Source organism: Pelodiscus sinensis, chromosome 2 (assembly GCF_049634645.1).
Source record: "Pelodiscus sinensis isolate JC-2024 chromosome 2, ASM4963464v1, whole genome shotgun sequence".
NCBI classification, from domain to species: domain Eukaryota; kingdom Metazoa; phylum Chordata; order Testudines; family Trionychidae; genus Pelodiscus; species Pelodiscus sinensis.
In genome coordinates, this window is record NC_134712.1 from 221588383 (window position 1) to 221616282 (window position 27900).

Here is a 27900-nt window from a genome sequence, read left to right on the forward strand (position 1 = left end):
TTCACTACTAGTTTAAATGAGGGTAACGCCATTGAAGTTAGTGGTGTGTTTTGCTTATGCCAGTGGTAAATTTGGCTACGTGTGTTCAAAACTAAAAGCAGAACTCAAATCTTTTTGAGTTCCCAGTATTTTGGAATGAACAGGCCTGCTGATGGGGAAAAGCAGCAGCAGTAGCTCTGGGAACCAGGGATTTAATTTTGTCCTGTGGCCCCCCACACTTTACAGGGGTGCAGAGATGGGCCCTTCCAAACCTAGCTCTGAGGCTAGTGGTAGCTGTTGACCCTGCTGGGAATGAGCATCTGGTCAGTTTTTTATCTATTACTGAAGACTGCTCCTACTTCAACAGCTCACACTCCTTCCTCTTCGCTCTGCAGAGACAGAAAGAGTGAAGGAGACTTCTATTCCTTCCAGGAGAGGCAGATGTAAACACCAATCAAAACAACCCCTTCACTCAGCTCTCTGTCATGAAAAGGCAGCGAAACAATGCCCGCACTCAGCCACTGAAAAGTGAAGATATTAGTAGAAACCCTTCCATTGTGATTTCTTCTCCCTAATAGGACCTAAGTCCCTCCACATCCACCCATCTTCTCTTACTGTTTGTGTTCAAAGTTCAAATTCAGAAAGGCTCTTCTGAGAATGGGAGGCCCACATGCTCAGAACCAATGCCTACTACCAGTATTAGGACTAGAAATATGATTTCTTGCCCTGGTGTCCAGGCAAAAAGAAGTCAAACTGTGTCACAGAATGTACTTTCTAATGTTATTTACTGCAATAGAAATTTCTACCTATAAGAAATATTTTCTTATGAAGTCTACATTTCTTTGGCCACTATAGAAACTGAGATTATCTCAATATAAAGTGGAGACATGGCTAGCTTTTCATCCCGTTCCATGGATGCTAAGGGAGCGAGGGGAAAGTGCTTGCTCCCCAGCTAGTTGTGAGAGGCACGCATGGAATACAAGCCCTTTCCCCTCCTTCCCATAGTATCTGAGGAATGGGATGAAAACCTAGCTGCCGTCCTGGAGCGCATGGCTACTGCCCTCCCTAACTTCCCAAAATGGTGCTCTTGGGAGAGGTCTTTGGGACCCATGCAAAAAGTTGAAATGGGAGGGGAAGAGAAACTAAGATCCTCCCGAGGGAATGCTGAAGTAGTGATAAGAGAAGTAGGAGGAGAACCAGGAGAGGACAGGTCATATAAGTGAGGTAAAGTAAAACAGCAAATGATTTTCCTGCACTTTGAAAAGTTTTGAGGTTTCAAAAACATATTCTCAAATCAGGACAAAAATGAAATATTTTAATTTTTTTTCAAAAACTGAAAATCTAGAGGAAAAATGATTCAGCTAACTACATGTTTTGTTTATAGAATTTCAAAATATTTCATTTTTAATTGGAGCAGTTTATTTTTTATGATAATTAGCTTGAATTTCTAAATAAAAAGTCATTTCAAGACAGAAAATAATATAATTTCCAAAGGTCAACATGAGAAATTTGTGTATTTTTCACTATCTTAAATTAGAAACATATATAAAATAAAGTGTGCACTCACAGAGTGTAGCAACAGAAAAATCATCAAAATATATGAACGTTCCACAGGCATATTAATTTTATAGCGTTTAAATATTTACTGTTGATTGTTCACAGTACCAAAAAAAAGTGGTATCCATTGTTCAACAGCTGTCAAAGTTTTTAAATGTCATAATGAATGAAATGAAGTATTTTCTAAGTAAATGTTATTAACGTCCTGCGTGAATACTAAAAACTATGTTGCGTACATTTATTTTTATAACAGTGTATTGTGAAACAAACAAACAATAATGTACTCCAGAAAGTGAGTTTGTTACTCATGTAAATTAAGTTACATTTCCATGAAAAGTGCATGACCCTGCAGTTCTTATTTAAGCAACAAATCCACTGAAAGCAATGAGACTTTCACCTAAGTAAGGATTGCAGCAAGAGACCCAGCATGATTATGTTTAAGATTTAGAAGAAAACAAATGTATTTTGAGAGCAAGAAAAAACGCATCTGGTGTATTTATGCTGTATGGAAATTCATTTCCATATTTATTATTTTGCAACTTCTGTTTCCATTTTCAGGGACTATTTTGTGTGATGAGGAAATGAGCTGATAATGTAGTCATAGAGATGTCTCTCTTTTAGCAAAGAAATTCAAAATAGTGGCCATGACAAATGTGTGTAAAGTACAATGGAACAACTTTCACCAAAAAACTATAAAACAGTTAACTTTTTTCATAACTGGTATTCATCAAGATGTGTTGCTCATTTCCATTCCATGTTAGGGGCGTATGACTGCCATGTGTCCCCGGGCTGGAAGTTTTCCCACACAGTAATATCTGTAGGAGACCAGCTCTGGCAGGTGCCTGTATAACATGGTACAAGGCACGCCACTAGCTCCCCGCACATTCAGTTCCTTTTTGTTGGAAACTCCAACAGTGGGCAAGGAGGACAGGTTAAGAATGGACATGAGCAATACACGCTGAAAAACACCACAAAAAAAGTAACCATCTTTTCTTCTTCGCATGCTTGCTCATGTCCATTCCATGTTAGGTGGCTTCAAATTATGTCAATTGCAACACAGCTCAGCCATATCCTGCATCATCTGTTGCCTTCCTAACCACTCTCAGGCTGTGTCTACACTGGGCCACTTATTCCGGAAAAGCAGCCGCTTTTCCGGAATAAGCTGCGAGGTGTCTACACTGGCCGCTTGCTTTTCCGGAAAAGCAACGACGATCTACTGTACAAAATCAGCCGCTATTCCGGAAAAACTATTCTGCTCCTGCTCGAGCATAAGTCCTTATTCTGGAACACTGTTCCGGAAAAGGGCCAGTGTAGACAGCCCAGTAATCTTTTCCGGAAAAAAGCCCCGATCGCAAAAATGATGCTCGGGGCTCTTTTCCGGAAAAACGCGTCTACATTGGCCACAGATGCTTTTCCGGAAAAACTGAAAATTGAATAGTATTCCATTTTAATCATTTCCGGAAAAAGGTACCAGTGTAGACGTAGCCTCAGGGTATGTCTACACTACCACCCTAGTTCGAACTAGGGTGGTTAATGTAGGCAACCGAAGTTGCAAATGAAGCCCGGGATTTAAATATCCTGGGCTTCATTTGCATCTTGCCGGGCACCGCCATTTTTAAATCCCCGGTAGTTTGGACTCCGTGCCCGCGGGTACACGCAGCACGGAGTAGGTAGTTCGAATTAGGCTTTCTAATTAAGTAGTGGAACGAGGTGTACCGGTAGTTCGAATTAGAAAGCCTAATTCGAACTACCTACTCCGTGCCACGTGTAGCCGCGGGCACGGAGTCCAAACTACCGGGGATTTAAAAATGGCGGCGCCTGGCAAGATGCAAATGAAGCTTGGGATATTTAAATCCCGGGCTTCATTTGCAACTTCGGTTGCCTACATTAACCACCCTAGTTGGAACTAGGGTGGTAGTGTAGACATACCTTCATTTCTCTGATGTTTATATACATAAGTTCCTCTAGCAACCATGTCCTTTGGATCTGCAATGTGCAGATATGTGCTCCTCAGCTGAGCTTGGAGGCATTTGATATAAAAGACACTGAGGATAGAGGACTCTTGAACAGGCCTCCTTCCAGGTTTATCTTTGTGTCAGTTCATCACTGCAGGGAGGTAAGTATCTCTGGTGGAATCATAGTGACTTTGTCTAGATGGTCTCTGGATGGGACGCAGAATTTGGCAGCTACCGTTAGAGAGGTTGCAGCCTGCGTTTCACATGGTGGCCTCCACGTGGCCCGACAAGACTGAATTAGACCTGGGACATGGAAAGAGGATATGCAAAGACACTAGCAATGGGATCTGCCATCATTTTGAATTTGTTGAGGGTGTCTTCAGGCAGTCAATCCTTGAATTTGGCCATGGACTGCCACATGTTGAAATCATAGCAGCCAACAAGGGCCTGATTGGCCATCTGCAACTGGAGGCTCGAGGATGACTAAATAAATCTTCTTGTCAAACAAATTAAACCTCTTTGCATCTTTGTTTCTGGGGGTCACCTCTGGTTGTCCCTGCCTCTTTTATTCAGTGATGGCTGAAACCACTAGGGAGATTGGGGGCAGGGTGCATATGAAGGTATTTATAGCCATTAGTGGGCATACAGTATTTGCATTCCATCCTTTTGGAGGCAGTGACACAGGTGTCTGCCACAAAGATTTGATTATATTTGCCACCCTCTTGTGCAAAGGTAATGCCACCCTGGCTGTGGCCACAGAGGTGAGGACATCAAATAAGCAGTCTGAAGGTTCATCCAGCTACTCGGCACTAAGTCCCAAGTTTGAGGCAACTTTTATTAGCATCTCCCGATTATCCTAGGCATTATCCTGCAGGACTGGATGAGGGGGCCCTGTAATCATCTCATCAGGCAAAGATTAGCATGAAGCAGATACCAGAAAATCTGTCACCTCTCATAGATGCTCATCTGGTCCCTCCATGGCAGCCTGGTGACTCTGAGCTGTCTTTTTTCTTCAACCTCCACATTGGGGGGTGGATGGGAGACCATATCTGACAAGTTTATTAGAGGTTCCCAAGATTGATTTGAGCCCTTGGGAGGGTTGTGGAAATCCCCAGAGATTTCATAGGTACAAGAGGACAAGCCACTGGCCCTATGGCCATGATACAATGGGCAGTAATCACATGTGGAGACCAGGTGCTGACTGCTCATCTCAATCACAACAGTGCCAATCCTTACCCTGAGATTGGAATCCGAGTGTGATGATTCCCTGCATTGAGCTCCCATAGACCAGTGATTCTTGGTGGACTAGTGAGGGTGGCCCAGAGACCAATGGTTCTGGGGTATCAATCCTAGGTACTTGAGCATGCGCTAGAGTTCCTTTAGACGGTGCAGGCATAACTGTCTGTTCTATGAACAGGCCAGCACAGTCGATCTAGAGGTCCTGGATGGTGTTCTGACTTTAGCCAGAAGGCCCGACACTTAGCTTCTATGCATGGTTATTGCAGTGGGCATGGTCCATGTAGCGAAGTTCACAGAATCCAGTGCCACTTTTAGAGAGAGGTAAGGGCAATCACCTTACCCACAGAATGGGAATGCGTGGACAACCACTCCCAGAACCTGGCCAGGGAAGACCTGGAGTTGTAGGTATGATGGCTGAATTGGTGTTGGTGGCGATGTGGAGCTGGAGCCCCCCAGTCAAGTAATGCTTGCAACCCAATAGATACAGCTTTTTAGGCTCTTTGGCCTTCACAGTGGGATGCAGATGTCCTTGTCTCTCCTTATGGTTAGCAGTATCCACCACCAATGTTCCAGGATGGAGATGGGTGAAAAGATGCTCATACCCTACTGCGGGGCAAAGTACTAGTGTTCTATCCCTTTTGCCATTGTTAAGAAAGATACCAGGGTCTGTCACAACACTTTGGTGATATTTACAATTGTCTTGACAAGGGGCAGGACCACCCTGGAGCCAGTAGGTCAACAACTGGGTGCAAATCCTCTGTGACATCCTCAGCCTGTATATTGGGGTTCTGTGCCAAGCAGTGAAGGATGTCTGGATGGGCCATTGTGGGCAGAGAGATGATTATCTCTGCCACCACCTCATTGTGTGAGGAAGAAGAGGATGCTCGGTGGGGGAATTGGATCTGCCTGCCATTCTGGCTTCCTGGTGTCCAATGGGACAGTTTAGAGTGCTTCCACCGATGGTGTCTCCTCTTGCACCAGAATGATCATGACTGCATCAGTCATCTCTGGTTCAGGTTTCACAGGCTTCTTTGGAAGAGACCTGAATCTCTGGGTCTCAAAAGTCTGATGTAACTGACAGCGTCCCACAGTGCACCGTGGACACCAAAGCAGCCCTTGAGCCCAACTCCTGTGCCTGATAGTAGGCCCACTATTTCTAGAAGGGGCATTGCACCGGCCTCAGCCCCTGAGGAAGTCATCATGACATCTGTGGCATTGGCTGGGATGAGGTGCTCGTTCTGCAGTGCTGAAATGTGGAGCTGGAAGCATAGGATTCTGTCTCCAATTCCAAGGAGTAGGGAGAGATCCGGACCGGGTGGAGAGGCTCATGATGGTGTCCCAGCAAGGAGTGCTGGTTCAAAATCAGGGTTTTCCCCAATGTCTAAAGGAAGGTGCTGAGGTGACAGGTACTGTCAATGCCGCAGATGTCGGTGCCACTCTCCGTTTTGCCATAGCAGGTGCCTCCATTAGTGCTATGGAATGAGTCATCTGTGTTGTAGTACACTGCAGTGCCAGGGCACAAGTCAGTAGGCTTAGGGACTAAGCCATCATGATGATCAGTTCCCGTGCCACTTCAAATGTGTCGAGCATGGAAGGAAGATCCAGGTCTTCTCCCTTCAAGTCCTCTGGCACTGGAGACTCCACCTGTACCTGACTTATCAGCCCCATGGTTGTGGCCAAAGTTGACAGTTGTGGGATTTGCTGGTTAGGCTTGGGGTGTCCTAATGCAGGATGCACCCCGCTGGCACGCTGTGCCAGTGAGCAGTCCATCAGCTTTCTTCTTCTCATAAGAACAGCCATACTGGGTCAGACCATCTAGCTTAGTAATCTGTCTTCTGACAGTGGCCAGTGCCAGGTGCCTGAGACAGAATGAACAAAACAGGTGATCAAGTGATCCACGAAGTGATCCATCCATGCCCTGTTGCCCATTCACAGCTTCTGACAAATGAAGGCTATGGACACTGTACCTACCCATCTTGGCTAATAGTCATTGATGGACCTGATGGGGGTGTGGTCACAGAAAACCCTTTTGGGGTGCTTCCTAGAGTGCAAAGCCACTGGCACTCACCTTCTTGCTCTCTGGGGCTTCTCACCACTTGCTCAGACCCTACCAGTTAGGGGTATTACATGACTTCCTAAGACCAACCACTGCTTAGATGTAAAGGACAAAAGAGGTTGTTTACATGTGATCACCCAGACATTGAGGGAAACACCACTGATGGCTTTCATTTGCTCATCATAAACCATCCTATACTCCATATCTCTACATTTGCATAGAAGAGTGATACATACACCAACATAAGATATACAGATATTGCAGACTGAGACTTCCATCCATCCTGCGGGAAGCCGGAACTACACTAGATGTAGGTAGTGGGGCTTCTTGGGGGTGAGGGTGCCCGAACGCCTCGCGATCAACTGGTCGAGGCCTCGCGATCGACCAGTCGATCGTGATCGACGGGTTGGTGACCACGGATCTACAGGGAGTCAAAAATCCTCATGATGACACCTTGTTGGACCAACTGCCTGATAGAGGCTCACTGACACTTCATCTTGTTGAGCATCTCCACAATTTCTCCTACACTTCCTAATAATCATTTATTCACCATCACTCTCAACAAAATGGTAGAAACCCCCAGAGAGCGCTGCAAAGAGGACAGTGGGGTATCTACTGAACTTCTCTTCATTGTGATGTGGGGAAATATCTCTTTATTCTGCAACAATCCTGAAATGTGGGGCATGACTCCAGAGACGACAGCAGGCAAAGAGAATCAAAGTGGTAAATACAGGTTTTAGTTCCCTTAACCAGAACTCCCTGGTCCGGCAACATCAGTGGTCCGACATGGAACACGGATGTTTCTGGACCATAGAGCCCAGGAAAAGGGAGGTCTGGTGGTGGGGAAGTGGTGCATTAGGGGGCTCCAGCAACCCAGGGGATGTGGGAACGGGCGGCAAAGTGGGGAGTTCTGGCCCCAGTAGTGACCAGAGAGTTCCAGTCCCAGCAGTGGTCAGGGAGCTTGTCCCTGACCACAGAGCTCCAGTCCCAGCCCTGTTTCAGCCCTGGCTGCACAGCTCCAGCCCTGGCTGCGGAGCCAGGTGGCTGTGGAGTTCTGCCCCAGCTGTGCAGCTCTGTCCCTGGATGCAGAACCAGGTGGCTGCAGGGTTCTGCCCTGGCTGCGAATCTCCAGCCGTGATGCTCTGTCCAACCTGTATTAAGGAAATGCAAAATTAAACGTTCTTCTAGGAATGTTAACTCACCCCATTGAGCACACTGTGCACAGAAGATTTTCAGTTGTTAATTACACCCTTAAATGTACACTTAAATATGGTGGGGTATAACTGGAATAATTTAATTATGCTCTCATAACCTGACATTTTGCATCTCATCGCTTTTTATGCTTAAAATTATTACCTTAATTGTAGCAACATTTCCTTTATTTTAAACATTATTATATATTCATTTACTATTATTTATGCATGAAGGAAGCATATACTGATTTCAATGGCATCAACAGATTTTGTATATATCCGAAGTTAAAATTTAGCTTTAACTTTGGGTTCTTTCTCAAAATATTACATGTGAAAACAAAGGTTTACTGATTCTTTATAGTGTTTTCCAATAGAAGAGAATGAACACTAGTTCTCTCACTGGTCTAATACTTTGCATTTGATTTACAAGAATTCAGATAGTACAGTGCAGGTGATGGCAGGTTTTCACTTATAATGGACTCGGCTAGGTTAAGCAGATTATATAAGATTGAAGGAGCACAATGCAAATGTGTCTATAATTATCCTCACTCAACTAGAACCATTCTGGGTGTCCTGCCTCAAATAGTTCTGAATGCTAAGTGGATTCTTTGCAGGAATTCATGTTGCGTATTAAATATCGCTCGGGGTACTTCTCTTTCAACAAAACTTTATTTATAAGCAAGAGTATGTATTTCAAATACAGCCTATTTATTCACCATTTTACTAAAGAAATCTAAAAATGCACCTCAAATTAAATTTGCTTTTCTCCCTCAATTACAGACTGGTATGACTTTCCTGTTGCCAGAAGCTCTCCAATGATTGCACACACTCCACTGAAGATATATAAAAGACTTGTTTGAACTGCCTGTGATATACTTGGTTTTATTTCAAATATAGAAATGACTTCAGCTTGAATATTTCCTAGGAGTCCATGTGAGAGGTAAGGCTGTAGCTGAATTGAAAAACCACCACTCCTTGCATTCAACATCTTCAAAGGAGTAAGAACTAGGTCATGGTCCCTATACAAGCACTTTCATTTTCTTTGTGGAGAAATTAAAAACAGGGCATTTTTGTGCAAGTAAACCATATTTAAAGGGAAATGCATTGATCCAGTCAAAAATCAGTTTGTCAAAAAAAGCACATTCTTATTGCAGGGATCCCATTTTCCAGGAGGGTAAAAGTTCATCTAATGTTTAATGCAAGCACAATATTGAAAGAACTGTGGTAACAACTAATGTAGAACAGATAATCATTCTATTTCTGTACATTTTACCCACATCAAAGAATTTATTTTACTACTTCAGTCACTTAAAAATCGTTTCAACAAATTTAAATCAGATGTACTGATTATTTTGATTTCTTTCTACTATTCACACTATCATGCTCACTTAAAACAGAAAAATCATATGAGTACTGACATAGGGTATGTCTACACTACCCCGCTAGTTCGAACTAGCGGGGTAATGTAGGCATACCGCAATTGCAAATGAAGCCCGGGATTTGAATTTCCCGGGCTTCATTTGCATAAGCGGGGCGCCGCCATTTTTAAATCCCCGCTCGTTCGAACCCCGTGCCACGCGGCTACACGCAGCATGAACTAGGTAGTTCGAACTAGGCTTCCTAGTTCGAACTACCATTACTCCTCATTCCACGAGGAGTAACGGTAGTTTGAACTAGGAAGCCTAGTTCGAACTACCTAGTTTGTGCCGCGTGTAGCCGCGCGGCACAGGGTTCGAACGAGCGGGGATTTAAAAATGGCGGCGCCCCGCTTATGCAAATGAAGCCCGGGAAATTCAAATCCCAGGCTTCATTTGCAATTGTGGTATGCCTACATTACCCCGCTAGTTCGAACTAGCGGGGTAGCGTAGACATACCTATAGAAAGAAAGGAAAGCTTTAACGTGGTTATTTTTGCCGGAAAAGAGACATTTTTCTCACAATTCTTTTTCAGGCTGGCAATGTTGGTGCAGGGATTAAATTTACAAGATTCTTTATAGTCTAAAAGAAAAACACTTCAGAAATAAATTAAAAATGATGATGGGAAAAAGAGGTGTACATATGACTCAGAAGAATAAATAGTAAAGAAGCTATTGTCTTTTTACACGGTCAGTCTTAAGTATCTTTGCGATGGAAAACCTTTGGTCTAGCAACTTTCATGGTCCAGCACTATGAATGATGGCAGCACTTCCTGATATTTTTTGCCTTGACCACAAGTGAGAAACCCCCCCTTTTCTATACTCAACTAGGCTGGCTGGTTTTGGTACTGCATTGCTTGTCACAAGATTTAATGCATCTATATTTTTTTTAGGACTTCGAACATGTTAGTGCGCTCTATAATTCACTCCATGTAGTCCAGTCTTTGGCACTATGTTAGGATAAGAAAAGTGATAAAATAACAGGAAACTACATATCCTGTGTGTGTGTTGTGTGTATATATTTCTCCAAAACATTTTAATAAGAAAATAGCAACAGTTGGCACAAGGAGCATTTTTGTTCACTCTGGGTATGTCTAGACTATCTGCCTCTGCCAACAGAGACATGTAAAATAGGCTATCCGATAGTCAATGAAGCGGGGATTTAAATATCCCCAGCTTCATTAAAATAAAAATGGCCACTGTGCTGTGCCGGCTCAGCTGATCGTCGGCACAGTGCGTGAGTCAAGACGCGGACCGGTCAAAGAGGTAAGCCTTTGTCGACTGCTCCCTTATTTCTCGTAAAATGAGGTTTACAGGAGCGGTCGACAAAGGCGTCCCTTGTCGACTGATCCATGTCTTGATTCACATACTGTGCTGACGATCAGCTGAGCCAGCACAGCGCGGCGGCCATTTTTATTTTAATATTTCAATCCCCACTTTATTGACTATGCTGGGTAGCCTATTTTACATGCCTCTGTTGGCAGAGGCATGTAGTCTAGACATTGTGTGTGCGCACGCATGCACGTGTGCACACAGAGAGCATTGGTTGGGTTTTCTGCATCTTGGAGGTGGCTCAGACTCTTTTACTAGCCCTCTTCCTTGGTACTGAAGCCACATAAGAGGGTTACCACAATCCTAATATAGGGAGTCTATAAGGTACAAAAAGTGGGAAGAGAGACGAATAGAACAGGGAGCAACTCTACAAATCCTCCCTTAAGTGAATTCTCTCTCTTCTATTGCACTGGCTATCTCCGGATCAGGCTAAACCAGAGTGTAACAGCACTCCTAAGCTTTCTGGGGCTTCCAGAAACCAAAAGGCAGTGACTTTTTTAGTCCGGAGAAGGCCTTACGTGTGCATCATTTTGGCTACATATGCAGTTATCTCTGTGTTGGTCTAGAGAAGTTTCCTTCTTCATGATGAATGTTTTACATATTAACTTCAGGGCTAATGTAGAGGGAAGCAGCTACCATGAAATGGTATACAGTGACATTTTGTTGGCAGTGAAATATGGTAGAACAAGAGGCCCATATTCATTCAAAGCATTGCAGTATTCAAACTACAATTCTAATTATAGTGATTGTTGGCCTATTATGAATAGGAGAAAAGGAGCTCACTCTAAATGAATTCCACTATTATACAAAATAGCTCGGCGGTACAAATTAAAATGTGCCCTCTTTCAGGAGAGACTATTTTATGTAGACATGCCCCAGGGATTGTTCTTTGTCTCAGCTCAAAGAAGGTGCCTGATAAGTATGAAAGCTAAGGGAATCTTTCTTTCCTCCAGTAAAAACGGTCCTTTGTTACTTTATTTGTATGACATACTGTAGGTCTGAGTGTGTTTTGTATTCTGTGTGACTATCCAAAAACATATAGAATCAGAGGGTTGGAAGAGACCTCAGGAGGGTCATCTAGTCCAACCCTCTGCCCAAGGCAGGACCAACCCCAACTAAATCATCCCAGCCAGGGCTTTACCACCTCCCTAGGTAACCGATTCCAGTACTTCACCACCTCCAATAGTTTTTCCTAATATCGAAGATGTCTAAGAAACAATAGGACTGGTCATGGCAAGTAGGCTACAGTAGTTGAGCAGCTGTTTGCAACTAAATTAACCTTACACATCCACGCTCAATGCTATATCTCCCTACCAACCTGCAATGCATTCACATCTTACGGGGTATTGGATAGAAAGCTCTGGAGTCCTGGGAGAAGATGAGTGGGAAACAAAAACTGTAGGCTAAGCTGTGCTAGAGTCTCATCCGCATTCAAAACATATATTGAGATCATGTCTGGAAGGAGATGGGGAGCAGTAAAGGAGGAGAGATGGCTCTGCCTCACCATGATGCCTATTAGGTAGGCAGGCAAGGAGAAAGGAATGGCTGATTATCCCTCCAATCCCTTCATCTTCTTTATTATATGTCATTTGTTTGTGTCATGAGACTCACTGTTGTGCAGTTGCTGCCCCTTCTCTGCCCTCTTACAGAGGTATAGTTTGTTGTTTCCAAGATACCAAGGAATAACCAATTTTGGGATGAACATGACTGAGAATCCCAGGAGATGGCTGGTGGACGTTGGTAGTCTGGATGCAGAAGAGTAAACATTAAATCTTTACAGACTGAGGAACACAGCATGTGAACCCTCACACCCCTTTGCAGTGAGAGAATGAAAGGATTTGGAGTTGGCTGAATCACAGAGTGAGGTTGAAGGGCTCAATGCTGAATATTATTTGGCAGGAGGTCATTTGACACAGCACTGGACCTAAAATTTTTGGCATTCCCATTAAAATTAAATGGTAACAAATGTGTGCCTCCTGTTTAAAACTCATCTTAGAATTAGTGTTTCGTTCACCTGCATGTCCTGACCTAAGCTTTTTTGGGCCACTAGCTGTCTTTGCTTTTTGTTGGATGCTGAGTTAGAAATAACTAAAATCTCAACCTACCTAATTTTTTCCCAATATGTAACAATACTGGGTCCAACCATTTTATCCAAATAGCAGACAGGATTTGACACATTCTTTATTACCTTCCTCCTTCCCACAAATGAAAAGAAAATTTAAAATAAAAAAAAACTAGATTCAGGCTCAGGCTGCAGACAGTTAGAGAAGAGCGTGAGTGCGTGTTGAGGGAGGGGGAATGGACAATGTGTATGAACATGACAATGAAAACCTGACAGGCATACGGGAAATAAAAAGATTGAATGAATGTTAGGATAACAGTGGGAGGACACCAACCAGGAAGAGTTTAACTAAAATATATTAGGACAAAATGTATTAATATAAGAATGTCCAAACTGGGTCAGACCAATGGCCCATTGAATCCTGTATCCTGTCTTCTAGCAGGGCTGGCCCTAGGGACAGGGAATGGATCCAGGGGGATGCCACAAGAGGTCTGGACTTCCCTTCATTGGCTGCAATGCAGACCCCTCTCTGGTCCCTTTCTTGAGCTTCAGGTGGCCAGTAGGCTTCTCCCCACCCCCTCCCTCTGCCCTCTTGCCCCTCAGCCAGCTGGGTGCGGGCTACAGCTCCATCCAGCCCCCATTCCTGGTGAGACTGGAGCTGCATGGAGTCAGTCCCTCCCTGCCTGTGCTGCTCAGTTTCTGGCAGGGGCAGGGCCCCAAAGGACTGGCCAGAGTCAGGAGCTTTGCATGTGAGAGAGCAGGAGCCAGGCTGCCAGGTGGGGCCAGTGAAGGCTGGAAACAGAGGGGGATATACCTGGAGGCTGAGAAAGTGTGGGAGCCAAGTTCACAGGTTAGAGCTGGGCACCGGACTCCAGTGATTGGGAGGAAACAGGCGGCCGAGGCCGGGGGGGGGGGGGGGGGGGGGCGGGGGAAGGGAAGGGGAACAGAGCAAGGGGTGCGGTTTGTTGTCTGGCTCAGTGAGTCAGTAGTGAACAAATATGCTAGGGCCTCCTGCATCTCTCTCCTCTTCTGCCCATCTGCCCTGCCCTGCCCTGCCCTGCCAGCAACTTCCTGCAATCTTTTTAGTCTCCTTTAAATTCTGCCTCCCTTTGCTATGAAGTGTAAGTCCAGATGTCAAGGATCCCCATTAGAGATTTTTCTCTCCACCCTTCAGCAGCAGAGAGGTACATACACCACCTGGCTGGGGAGGAGGAAAAGTTAAAGGAAATAAAATAAGATCCTACCCATGATTAATAACATGCCTGTGTCAACAGGAAAAGTGACACCAAAACAAAAAGGGTGGGGATGTACCCATGCAGAAAAGCAGCAATCAGAGTGGCAGAATGCAAGGGAGGGAGAGACCGCTTAGTTGGGGAAGAAGATGGACTTGCTCTTGATAAGCCTGGAGTAGTTGAAAACATTTATTGAGGGAAAAGGGGCAAGATTTTTTTCTTGTGGATCCAAGTATCTCCAGGTCTATCTCCCTAGCAGGTAGCATTTGGAATGGGAGAGAATTCTAAATAATGCAGGGTGGAGTGGGATTTTAAAAGTCCTTTCAAGAATGCAGCACATTCTTCCTCACCCCAGGGAAAGACCTTTAAAAACCCCAAACAAGAGAGACCACTGTTCAAATGAGGCTTGGGTGGCTTTGTTGAAGCATTATTGAATCTGGGCTGTGTTATACCCAGTACAGTCCTAATGAGCCCTGGGTGGCAACTAGGTGTATGAATCAGGGGAGGGGAAAAAAGGATTCTTTCCTGAATAGAAACTGCACATTCCAAGCACCTCTTCACTTTCCAGGCTGAGACAGAAACACTCTCTCTATTTTAGGGAGAATGAAAGGGAGAACTGAAAGGCCCCTGTGATGGCTGACAGCCGTTGCAGGCAGTGGCCTGGATTTTGGATCAGGACTGACATCCCAACTATCATGTGAAACATTTCCCTGCCACCTTCAAACATACACAGAAGCATCTCACTGCCAAGTTCCCTTGCTAGCTGGGTCGGGGATGGGAAGGCTGCAGTGTGATCGCCCATCTCTATGCAGCCAGTGGCCTATGCTTGGCACTGCCATGCTGCAGCCTCTACATTTATTTATTGACAAATAAAACTTGCATAGAATTTTTAATGTGTTGAATATGGGTCTCTGGAGAGTTGGGGGGGGGGGGTGAAAGAGGAGTGCTGGACAGTATGGGCGGTTGTGGGTGTGAGAGCCCTGGGCACAAAGATCTGTGGTGGAGATCACTGGATGAGGGACCACCGGGGAAGGAGATTGCTGGGCATAATGGGGTGGGAGATCCTGGGCAGGAGGCCCTGCGGGGTAGGCACACAGGCAGCACAAGGCTGGGGTTGGGGGCACAGGTAGGAGACAAATGCAGGGATTAGGGATGAAGGTGGCACTGTGAAGAGGTTGGGGTGAAGGAGGCAAAATGCAGGGGTTAGGGATACCGGAGGCACCACGTAGGAGTTAGGGTGCAAGAGGGGTAGGATGCAGAAGGGGGCATGGGTTAATGGCAAAGGGGGCACAGGACAGGAATGCAGGGGTTGGGGAGCCAATGGGGGCCAAGGGTAATGGGGGGCAGGGATGCCAAAACAGAAGTTTTCCCAGGATGCTGTTTTTCCTAAGGCCAGACCTGGTGACCAGTGCCAGATGCTTCAGAGGGAATGAATAAAACAGGGCAAATACTGAGAGATTCATTATCTGGAGTCCAATTCCACCTTCTGGTTCTCACAGGCTTGGGCTATCTCACAGAGCATGGGGTTACTTACATCCATGACTGACTTAGTTAACAGACGTTGATGGACCTATTGTCCATGAACATGACAGATTTTTTTTAATCCAATTAGGCTTTTTGCCTTCACAACATTCTCTGTCAATGAATTCCACAGGCTGTGTTCTGTGATATTTGCTTTAAACCTGCATCCTATTAATTTAATTGTGTGACCCCTGGTTCTTGTCCTGTGAGAAGGGGGTAAATAAAACTTTCTTGTTCTCTTCCTCCACACCAGCATTTCCCAAAGTGTGGTCCACGGTCCAGTACTGCTAGAAAAAAAATACCGGTCCTTAGAAAAATTATCACGCACAATCTTATTAATTTGTGTGATGGGGTAGCAGCACCCTGCACTGTCGAGCGTGGCGGCATGGCCCTCTTGGGAGAAAGCCCACCGCCGTGGCATCTCTGCCGGGCATGGTCCTGGGCAGCGGGGTTAGATCTGGCGGGCGCTAGGACCCAGGGAGAAGGCCGGGCGCCGTGCGCACCGACACAGGATACCTAGCGCCGGACTCAGCCGGGGGAGCTGGTGCCAGCTGATAAAGCAGCCGGGATTGGGGCCAGGAAGGGGGGAGGGAGGTTGGAACAACCCTCCAGACAGGTAGGGCCAGCGACACAATTTAGTTGCATATTCATCATTTTCTTTATTGATATGCAAATATGCAAATACATTTTACGGTCCTCCAAAAGCTTGTGAATAGGTTTTGTGGTCCCCAGTATCAAAAAGATTGGGAACCACTGCTCCACACCATTCATGATTTTCTGTATAGTCACCATATCCCCTCTGAGAAGTTTCTTTTCTAAAATGAACAGTCCCGATGTTTTTAATCTTTCCTCATATGAAAACTGTTCTGTATCCCTAATAATTTCTGTTGCCCTTCTCTGTACTTTTTCCAATTCTAATATATATTTTTTGAGATGTGGTGACCAGAACTATATGCGGTAGTCAAGAAATGAGCATATCATGGATTTAGAAAGTGGCCTTAATTAAATGAATCCGAATATCAGGTAACAACTATGATCATTTTAAAGAACCACCTTCGGAATCAAAACAAAACTGAGGATAGCTTTTAAAAAATCCTTCTGATTTAAATAAAAAAGTCAGTATATAAGAACAAAAATTAGTGTTGAAATGAAAGTGCCACTGAGATACAGTAAATTGGAAAATAATTAAAATAAAAACTGAAATAAGCAAAACAAAACTGGAAAGTGAAATGAAAACATTTCGAGTTTAAAACAAGATGCAAGGAAATGCCCATAAAAGACTTTGATAACTACAATAAAAGGAAAAAACCTTGAGGAAAAAACTCTCTGAACAATAATGAAAACAAAACGTGGATGCCCAAACTGAATGAAACAAGAACTGAATAAGAGGTAGTAGCAATGAATTTCAATGCTAGAATCTTGGATTTTCTGATATTTAACATAAGACAAGCAGACTCTCCGATTTCAAGCTCAGAGACACAAAAGGGTGATACAAAATGGAAGTGATTAAAATAATGGTATCACCATAGTAGCAACAAAACTATTAAAACTGTACATGTCCTGATAGCTGGCCATCATACTATCACTCTGCACTATTATCCCATAGGCTTCCATGTAGAGATGTTAAACAGTAAGCTAACTGAGCAGTCAATGGAATTTCCATCAACTACTCTATTAGTTGATAAGGAGGTTCATTGCAGCTCTGCTTTTTAAATGTAGTAAGAGCTACCAGAGATCCCCCACTGTGCCTCTGCATCCTCTCCCCTCTTTTTAGCCTGCTCCCACCAGCACCAGATCCTGCTTCCCCTCCTTGCTGCATCTACTAGACACAGCAAGGGGCGGAAGTGACAAGTCAAGTAATGACTCAACTACCTGAAAAGCCTAAGTTTATTGAGTAGTCAACTACTCGACTAGTCCTTACATCCCTACTTCCCTGGTCATTTTCTGCCCCACCATGAAAAAGCCTGGATTGAGGGCGGGGGGCAGGTGTTACTAATAATTTGTCCTAATGCTCAGTATGTTCCAAGTGCTGGGGTGGGGTAGAATCTCATAAGGGAGAGTAACTATAGTCTCCCTACTTCAACTCTGAACTTCCATACTCTAAAATATTAAGGTTACTTGTAATTTTAATCAAATTCAGAATTTCCTGGGTAATATTTTGTTTCTTTACTATAACTAATGGATTTAAAGGGAAACACACACATACATTACTGACACATGCCTGCAACCTTAAATTCACCTTACAAGGAGATTAAAAAATGAAGCAATAATTAATGGAGTCAAAAGTAGTAGAACAGTGGTCTCCAACCTTTTTACACCCAAGATCACTTTTTAAATGACAGACCAAGCCCCTTCCTTGAAGCCCGGCCCTTTCTATTCTCCTCCTCTCCATCACCTGCTATCCCCAATTCTTATACTGCTGCTTTTTTTAAAAAAAATTCTTCTGTAGGAAGAGGTTTTTCCAACATTTGGCCTGTCTAGAATGGACCAAATGTCAGAAAAAAAAACCTTCTTTTGGAAGCCCCCTTATTCCTTGTGGAAAGAGGAATATAGGAGTTACCGAAAGAGCATGTTTGCTCTTCCACTAAAAAAGCAGAAGAACAAATGCAACCCTGGATGCAGAAGAGTTTTTCTGGGATATCTCCAGAATCCTGAAAAACTCCTGCAGTCTAGCCGGACCCTCGCTGGGTTGAGACAGGATGTGTAGTCACTGGGGTATGAATGAGGGATTTGGGTGTGGGAAGAGGTGAGAGTTGTAAGCTCTGGGAAGAAATCTGGATGCAGTAGGAGGTGGAGAAGGGAACACTGTCTCGGGGAGGGGGCTCCAGGCCAGGAAGTGTTGGGGTTCTAAGCAAGCCACAGGCTTGTGGATGTGAGGGTGCAGGAATTTGGGTTGGGGTATGTGAGGGGCTCAGGGCAGGGGGTTCCAGTGTTTGAGAGGCTCAGATCTAGGGTCTGGGGAAGGGGGAATGCAGGAGTGGTTGTGGCCAGATGGGGGCTTGGCCCCAATTGGGGGTTTGTTGGCCAGACTTCATTTTTAAATAAAATACTATGTCAAACACAAAACGTTTCTGCATTGTCTTTATTTATGAGAATAGCAGGGAACCTGCCTTGAGTCAGGGGTCTCTGACCCATAGAAAAGTCATTTGGGAGCAGAGGACACAGTACTGGGGAGGGGTGCTAGTCGGTTGTGGGGCAGAGAACAGGGTGCCAGTGGGGGCAGGGGAGAGGGGGCAGGGTGCCAGAAGGACAGGTTTCTGAAGCAGGGGACAGGGTGCTGGGGGTGGCAGGTTTCTGCAGAGGGGAGCAGAGGGACAGGTTTCTGTAGTGGGGAAGGCAGGAGGACAGGTTTCTGCAGTAGGGGACAGGGTGCCAGAGGGAACTGGTTTCTGCAGAGGGAGAGCAGGTTTCTGCAGCGGGGCGGGGGGCAAGGGAGAGGGAACACGGGGGCAGAGGGCGGGGGACAGGTTTGGGACAGGGGAGAGGGAACAAGGTTGGGGGCAGGGAGTTCCCTACACCAGCCACAGAGGAAAGCCTCTGTCCCGCACTCCCTCCAGGCTGAGCGCAGGGCAGCTGGGCTGGAGTGAAAAGAAGCCGCTTCTCTTCGCTCCAGCCGGCTGCCCTGCGCTCAGCCCGGGAAGCTTGCTCCAGCACAGCTGGAGCTAGGTGCAGCCTCCCTGGGCTGAGTGCAAGGCAGCTGGGCTGGAGCAAAGAGAAGCAGCTGCCTGGCCAGCTGGCCATGGCGCTCAGCCAAGGTGCACCATGCTCCTCGTGGGCTTGTGCAGAGGGGAAGCTGCCTGGCCAGCTGGCTGGTGTCCAGCCCAGAGGAGGCTGAACCGTGCTCCAGCTGATCAGGCAGCTTCTCCTCTGTGCCTGCCCATGGAGCGTGGTACACCCTGGCAGAGCGCCATGGCCAGCTGGCCATGGCGCTCAGCCAGCGTGCCCCACACTCCACGTGGGCAGGCGCAGAGAAGCCGCCCGATCAGCTGGAGCATGGGGCAGCCTCTTTCAGCTGAAAGCCACAGCCAGCTGGCCAGGGTGCTTCAGCCCTCCCGACCTCCCAGCTCCCACCATTCCACGCAGCTACTCATCTGTGTTGTTGCTCGGTGAGTAGCTGCTCCTCAAATGAGGAAATCAAATTTAAATGTACTGCGCAAGCGCGCAGTTCAGAGAGGGTTCAAGAGCGACTCTTAGAGCCCCTGAGATTGACCGGTAGATCACAATCTACCGGTTGGTGACCACGGTAGTAGAAGGTATCTTTGTTCCTCTCATACTCTGGGCTGTGGTAGTTGCTAAAATGTAAGTTATTATCCCAGGTTGCCTATGGGCTGACGTGAGACCATTATCGCTACTCCACTTTCTGATTACCTCAGTCCCACTTCCACAATTCCCTTATGCCAGGACTTACAAAAGATGGCAATGTAGTGGGAACTTCCTCCTGGAACCTTGCAGTTCATTTACAGTCTTTACAGCCCTTATATGCTGATAGAGGGGTGTACAGACGCTGTGCAGTTATTGTAGCAAATGATGGCCGCAACCAGTTAGGCTGCTCACTACCTCAATTCACTCTTTGAATCTATTCTAATTCATAGCCACAAAGTAACACTTATGGAAGTGCCTACGTTCCACTTCTGAATGTGACTTAGGAGCCTAAATCACCTTTGAAAATGGACCTGAAGCATCTATGTCCCTTAAGTGTTCTTGAAAATATCACCCATTATATTGCCTCATGCCCACCCAGATACAGAATGCTGGCTCAGACCACAAGCCAGCATGGTCTTCCTATGTAGAGAAAGCTGGAATCTCTTTTGGCCAAACGTTGGCAGTCCATCTACATGCATCAACTTGCTGAATTGATCCTTCTCTCAGATTTAGCCACAGTTTAAAGATGCCTTTGCAAAAGTTGCAACATGCCCCTTCCTGTGACAAAGAAACCCAGACACTTTTCCAAATATAACAGCCTTAAAACCCAACCAAAAAGAAAGGTCATATACCAGTGAAGACAACTGATATCCACAGCAACCACAACAATCAGAAAAGGTAATCCACCTAAAATCTCTTCTCAGTACACCGAGGAGGAAAATGTGTACTGAGGACCCCAAAGAATGCAGAATGGCCCCTGCACTCTCTTATGAAGAGGGAAGTTCCCAAACACTTAGGCTGTGTCTACATTGGCAAGATTTTGCGCAAAAGTGGTTGCTTTTGCGCAAAATCTTGCCACCTGTCTACACTGGCTGTGAGTATTTGCGCAAGAACACTGAAATTCTAATGTATAAAATCAGTGCTTCTTGTGCAAATACTCTGACGCTCCCGTTCAAGGATAAGCCCTTTTGCGCAACTGTTCGTGTGCAAGAGGCCAGTGTAGACAGGCATCATGAATTTCTTGCGCAAGAAAGCCCAATGTTTAAAATGGCCATCGGAGCTTTCTTGAGCAAGAGAGTATCTACACAGGCATGGATGCTCTTGCACAAAAGCACATCTTTTGCACAAAGGCACATGCCAGTGTAGACGCTCTCTTACTCAAATAATCTAATGCAAAAACTCTTGCATTAAAGAGTATTTGCGCAAAATCTTGCCAATATAGACGTAGCCTTACAGGAAAGCTCAACAAATATTTGAATTATAACTGGCAAGAAGAGTAGTGATCCTGGTATCCCTCTAAGATTTCCAATCAAAGAGGTCCCGGAGAATCACTATATGAAGGACGTGGTAGGTGGATCAGGATTGGGTAGAAAGAATTCTTTTGACTCCAACAAAACGTTTTTTCTTCTCAGACTGATTTTCTGTTCCAGACTGTATAAACCCAATATATTGTTACACTGGTGATTGAGTGAAACTTCACTGAAGCTGGTGGATGTAACAGCAGCCTTTCATTCAAGACAAACAGAACAAGCAATTAAGCTCCTTTGTGATTTAGACTGGTGGAACAATGAGGGATCCTACAGGTACTCAAAACAAAGACTAGATGCAAGCTTGGAGGAGTTCAACCATGCAGTCAGAGGAATCACCCCTAAGGTCTGAATGCAAAGGGATGGGACTAGGTTTTGTTTGATGGGGCCGTGTGTGTGAGGGAGAAGAGGCTTAATAGAACAGAAAGTCACACTAATACAGAAATTTCACTTTTAACTTTTTAAAGATCAAAAAATCATTCTCACAGATCTATTTATTTTACAACCCCGTAGACTACAAGATTCATTAGCAGAGGTATTTATATTTGTGATATGAGTTTATCATAATGAAAACAACTTTTGCACAAAATTCTAATGAGACACACTACACTGGGAAAAAAATCAGATTATAATCTTAATTTCTAAATGTGTTTTCTGAATACCTTGTTTTCAGGTCTATAGCATATGAGAGCCCAGGAAAGTTTATCTAAGAAAGGTATCAGTCTTTCTTCTTGATGCATCTTTTTCTTTCAAGGTATCAGAAAAGATGTCTAGCACATACAGATATTTTCTATGTTAATAGTGAGAAATGGCCTTTTTGCCCCTTTAACTGCTACTATAAGATTGATTTGTTCACTGGAAATCACATATAGGTTCAAATTGCTTAGTTAAATTGCATATTTTCTCATTTACACTGTGCACTCCCATTATGTCTTTGAAAGGAAAAGAAAACCAGATTGGTGAGTTTTGTTAGAACAAAAGGAGTCTTCATTTCATTATTGAAAATGGCAGTTATTCAAGCTTTCAGATTATTACAGTTCAATTCCCAAAGGTGATGAGATGGGGAATAGAAAGATGGCATGCAAATAAGTATGGAAGCTTGAAAAGCTTCTTGTGCCTCCCAATGGACTAAGTTCAGTGCAAGTATTTCAAAAGCTCACACGGGTCTAATGTTTTATGCATAAATAAGATTGGCTGAGTTAATTTTGGCCTGTGAGAGTTGAACACAATGTGACAATGTTATTAGTGGAAAAAAATAGTGGGATTCCATGGATACCTCCTTCATCAGATGGCCTTGTTACCTCACTGCAGTAAGAAAGGGTAGGGTTTGTCTCAGAACCATCTGACTTTTCATCTCCCAAACTCATGCCAAAAGCACTGATGGAATGGAAATGCTGTTTATTAAAACGGCTTGCTTTTTCTACAAAGGGGAAAAGAGTACCGCAGTAAATGATTAGCTGACAGAAAAGTAAAACAGAAGAAAACAAAGATCACAGTAAATGATTTATCTAACAACAGCTTGAAAGGTGAATGCTGCTCAATGGCACATTAGTTTGAAACATCACTGGTTCAAAAAAGTTTGACTAGGACTTGACTGGATTGTACCCTGCCTCAAATGGCATAAAGAAGGGAAATAAATGAGGGCAAGATGCAAAGATCCTAGAAAATGGAGCAGAGAAGGGAGAAAAAAAACCTGCTGTTGAAAAATAAAGGCATTACTCCATTCCTGATGTATACAAAAGTTTTTCAGATATTAAAAAAACAAGTGCATTTGCTTTTAAATTTGATAGCCATTGGAAAAAATGTGGCTTTAAATCATACAGGAAATGGCTTTGAAATTCAAACTTATTCAAAAACAAATTCCATGTAATTGCTTGAGAAGTCTGATAATCCTCAAACATGAAAGTGAGCGACCCACCTGTACATTAAATACTATTCTTTTTATAGACTCAATATACAAATGATTCTAGATAATTTACATTGATTTTCAGTCCTAATTTCTTAGTCCCGTTGGAAGGAGAGTATGTACAATATACTGTTTGGAAATATTTTCCCCCCAAAATCTGGATTGTGGGCTATCTAGGAGCAGGAGCTGTCCTTTCTTGAATGTTTGGAAAGCATAACATACATTGGAGGTGGTACTGTAAACAGACAGGAGCAATCAAATATAATCACTGTAACCCATAAACAAAAATTACACATGGTTGTTAAACTTATTTAATGAATTAAGCCCTCATGCATTTTTGAAGTTTTAGTGAAATCCAACTACTTGGAAATCAGGACAAGAGACTTCAGTGAACTGAAAATCATAATTCTAGTTTAAGATAAATGCATTAGTGGTGTGTGAGAATATAGCTATAATTTCCTTTAATATACTCATTTTAAAACTAGAAATGGTTTTAAAATGAAAAATATAACATATGACTGGCATATTGATCCAAAAATTTAATACAATAGCTTCATTAAAAAGTGGATTTGGGGAAAACTCAAGATATAAGCAATACCAGAAAGCATACGTAGACTTCTAGACTGAATACTGTCTTCCAGAGGATCAATGTCGAAGATGGAGCCAGGATCTGTGCGCCAAACTTTGAGGTCTTTTCCCAAAAGAAAGAAATGATAAGACAGACAAGCAGTGAAGGAAATAAAAGCATGAGAACAACAAGTTTTAAAATGACAGGGATTACCTTGATCGAGACAGCAATGGAAAGATTTAGACATTCATAGACAAGAAGGCATCTGTTTTCTCAGCTGTCATTTAAAGGACTTTGTTGCATTAATTTTAAGTGTTGTACATAATTAATTCTGGGCTTTACTTGTGCTTTTCCTTTTAATTTTGTCAAAAATTAGAGTAACATTTTCCAACACTATACCAGTTTTACCAATTTTCTAAGGCTATTCCAATGGAAACAATTACAACCCCATCATGCTAGATGATCTAGATAGTTACATGGTGCTTCTGTGTCTTAACAGTTACGTTTTTTAGGGCACCAGCCATATTTTAGCCCACATTATCACAAAGTTCTACTGGGCCACAATTTAGTACCAGTGATAACCATGAGATTTTTCCTCACAATACTACACAGAAATCATTACAAATTGTGCAGTTCTCTACCTTGATAGCTTAGGGTAGAGTTCTACAGATTAAAAGGTTACATCTTAATGAAGAGTTCCTTTATAAACAATGTATAAAAGGTTAACATGATTAAAAGATGTTTTATTAAATATCTATTCAATAGTTATAGAGCTCCACAGGTCAAAAGGTTACTTATAACCATGTATATAATCATCTATAAAGCCTTCTGTTTACAGGCTTACCACAATATGTAACATGTAATGCTTGCGGCAATAATATGCTTATCAAATCTATTAATCATTTCATAATTAAATCTTGGTACCAAATGTTACCAATATGGATCTGTCAGATAACAGGAGAAAAAGCAAATTGTACATTCATTCGTGTCTTCTTCTAGGCGAGCCACCTGCAGGACTTAGTCAATCACATATGTTAGAGGAGGAGAAATGAACCTGGCCCTCTATCTGTGGAGAACTGGAAGCAGACTAGCGTATAAGTCAGTAGGTGAAGCAGTACCCTGGGGATCCTAAATATGTGGCAACCCAAGTGATTTATTGGATTGCTTATGCCAGATTACTGCAACTGGTGACACAACAAGAGCAGAAATAGCCAATAAAACAGACCACATAGCATGAGGCTGGGTTCACTGTATGAGTTATCCGCTATATATTTACACTGGAGCATAGTGCTAGCTGCAGTACACACAATTAATAGAAAGGCGGAAAGCCAGTGTGCAATCAGCCCTAGCAATGATCATTTGAACATTTATGTAAAGCACAGGCCAGCTTGAAGGAGGAAGTGAATCGGTGAGTTCCCTATTTTGCACACTTCACTGAGCATTTCTAAATTAAAAACTGGAAAACTATGAGTACATATGGATTTCAGTATACAAACCATTTATTTAGTATGTTGGTTTTATGCTCCTGTAATAGTCTGCAATAATGTGTATAGATCAAGAGCCTTGCAACTCACTTTATCAAATGGGGCACTTCAACTTCATTGTGGCCTCTATCTAATTGACAACATTGTTGTTAGATGTTTACCCACGTGAGCTACATAAACCCCTTTTACTTCACCAATCCATAGACAAATCAGATTTCAGGGAGTTTGGTTTTGGATTGTCCTATTAGGCTTAACATAAAGTTTCATTTTCTAAAGGAGAATTATTAATTTTGGCAGAGCTCGAGTATTGGAAAAAGTTCTTAGGACTCCACCGATTACATTTAGAGAGCCCGCCAGATAGGTTCTGGTAAGGAAGCATTATTCCTTACCTGAATTAACATTTATCAGCTGGGTTAATTTAAAGAGAGTCAAAGCTAAAGACTTTTTTACCTGCAATCTTTTCCAGATGCCAGGTACGTCCCCTGAAGGGGGTCTTTGATTCTGTTTTAACAAGTCTATATGATTGCAGGTCATTCTGAGAAATACATTAACTGAAATATTAGGGTGTGTTTCTTTATTTTTTTTTCTTTTAGTAAAGGATTTATATTTGATAAGAGGTATAAAAATGTTAACTTTTCTTCAGTAATTTGGTTGTAAGTAGTGCAGTTTATATTCTGAGAGATGAACTGAGTTTTGAGGAGCGCATGGCACTGAGCCTGTCATTATTCATGCATTAGTGAATTACATGTACGCAAAGCAAAAATAAAACTTATAATGCAGCACAGACTGGATTTTAAAATGTGTGCTGAATAGGATGTCAGGGACCACATGTATGTATGAGATCTTCTACTCCTAGTTGACTACCTTGATACTAGTTTGTGGATGTCAGACAATTGTTCTGGCTTCGGGGTTCCCTTGGAAGGCCAATGATTCCTCTCACCAGGTTGTATTGCCTTAGTGTCAGGATGTATAAGGCCTGTAAAGCTATTTTCCACAGGGTAGCACTCCCTGTTATAAAATTCTCTATTAAGAAGGCTGAGTCTTCTTAGTCTCCATTCAATTCTGTCATAAAGTACCATTCTTATTAGGTTCAGAATTCTTTAGAATGAACACTGTGGGGAGTCCTGTGGCCTGGATTCATGTCAGGCAGGGCAGATGACAAAAGACAAGAGCCAGAGAAGAAAAATGAATAAAGTCAGGTTCTCTTTCCTGTTCCCAGTACAATTCTGTTATCTTTTAGGGTTTACATTTTTTTCACTTTGAGCAAAGATTACTTGATATGAAAATTCAGTGAGACAGCAAAACTCAAAATGTTATGGCCCAGAGAAATACCATGTCCACCTTCTTGTCTCTGACCACTTAAGACCTTAAGCTGAACACTCCTTTAGAACAGCTGTTCTTGATGAGCTGTGGCCTACCTGAAGAGCTACTGACTAGCCACACAATGAGATGTTTTCACAGTAGTACAAAATGTTAGGACCATGTGTACTTCTCATATGGAGCATTCCCAAGGCATTATAGGTAGGGAGAGGAGAGGATTCATGAAAGGTGTCCTTTTCTTATGAACTGATCTGCAGATTGTATATCTCAGAGAACTATTGCTTGAGAAGGATACAAGTTTATTCAGCTGAAGAACGCTGCAGCTCTAATTCTCTCTTGAACAGTGAATGCCAGGTACATCAATGTTCAAGTTAAAGAAAAACTGCACTGATTATTTATAGCATCTAACAAAGTTTGGTGGCAAATGAGAACATATCTCTCCAGCTTCTAGAAATACCTGTCACCCTTTCATACCTTCGTAATATTAATGATCTCATAAGAAGCTGACACTGTTCTGATATTTCAATACAAGTTTCCCATGGGGAATGCAGACTAGGAATGAACAAATTTGATTACTAGTTTAATTCGTAAGAAAGGTGGTTCTACTTTTAAATAAATAAACAAAAAAACCCTTTCACCTTAAAACAAATGTCTGCCTCCCCATGCATTCCAAGGGTGAAGCTGAATTCTCTCAGGGCTAATCTACACAATACTCTTGATAGCAGTTCACTATTGGATTATTTATTTACATTAAATATTATAAAGTCTCAAATATAAAAATTACTCTTGTAGTTTGATGTAGTGATTCAAATACCTCTTATTTTACTCTGCAGTTTTCCTCTTACGGTTTTGTAAAGCTACTATCTTGTACCAGTCTTTCATTTTAACATTTGATTGCTTAATGTCTTCATTAGTTTGATGCTGGTGAGGTTGATTACAATTACCCCTTCTGCCAATTATTCTCTGAAACCCCAATTCTGACCCTTGATTTTAATTTAAAAAAAAAACTCACAAAATAAGAGAGTATATTGACTAATAAGGTAAGCTAATGATATTTAACACCATCACCACAATCAGAGGCAAGTAAAATGAAAAAGGGAGTATTTTTCTTCGTTGTAAGGAGGAGCAGAGTATTTTACTGTCACACAGATCTTTAGACATTATTTTAACAACTTACCAACAATTATTCCAGGTCTTCTATCCATTTCAACTATGTGTGGATGTACTCCTTTATATGCAGCGTCACTCACAACCTGGGTGTTTTTTCTCACCCGTTCTGTCACAGGATCATCCATCACTGGGGTAAAACCTCTGCCCTTTGTCTTCTCAAAATCTTCATGGTATTTCACCTGAAAAAGAAAAAGAATGCTTTTTTTCCCCAGCTGAGACAGATAGTCCTATCTGAATTATGCT

The 27900-nt window shown here is 43.2% G+C and overlaps 1 protein-coding gene across 5 annotated transcripts in view; it reads right to left on the reverse strand.

Moving 5' to 3' along the window:
* NEBL (nebulette) overlaps positions 1–27900 on the reverse strand; it is a 416787-nt gene that overhangs the window by 13915 nt on the left and 374972 nt on the right. For 2 of the 5 annotated variants that reach the window (XM_075922490.1, XM_075922489.1), the window contains exons 24-26: positions 27665–27836; positions 23714–23806; positions 22486–22629 (exon numbers count right to left, since the gene is read on the reverse strand). In XM_075922490.1, coding sequence (XP_075778605.1) covers positions 22486–22629; positions 23714–23806; positions 27665–27836 — 409 coding nt within the window. The remainder of the gene's footprint in view (positions 1–22485; positions 22630–23713; positions 23807–27664; positions 27837–27900) is intronic. The other 3 variants (XM_075922494.1, XM_075922492.1, XM_075922493.1) reach the window with 2 other exon arrangements.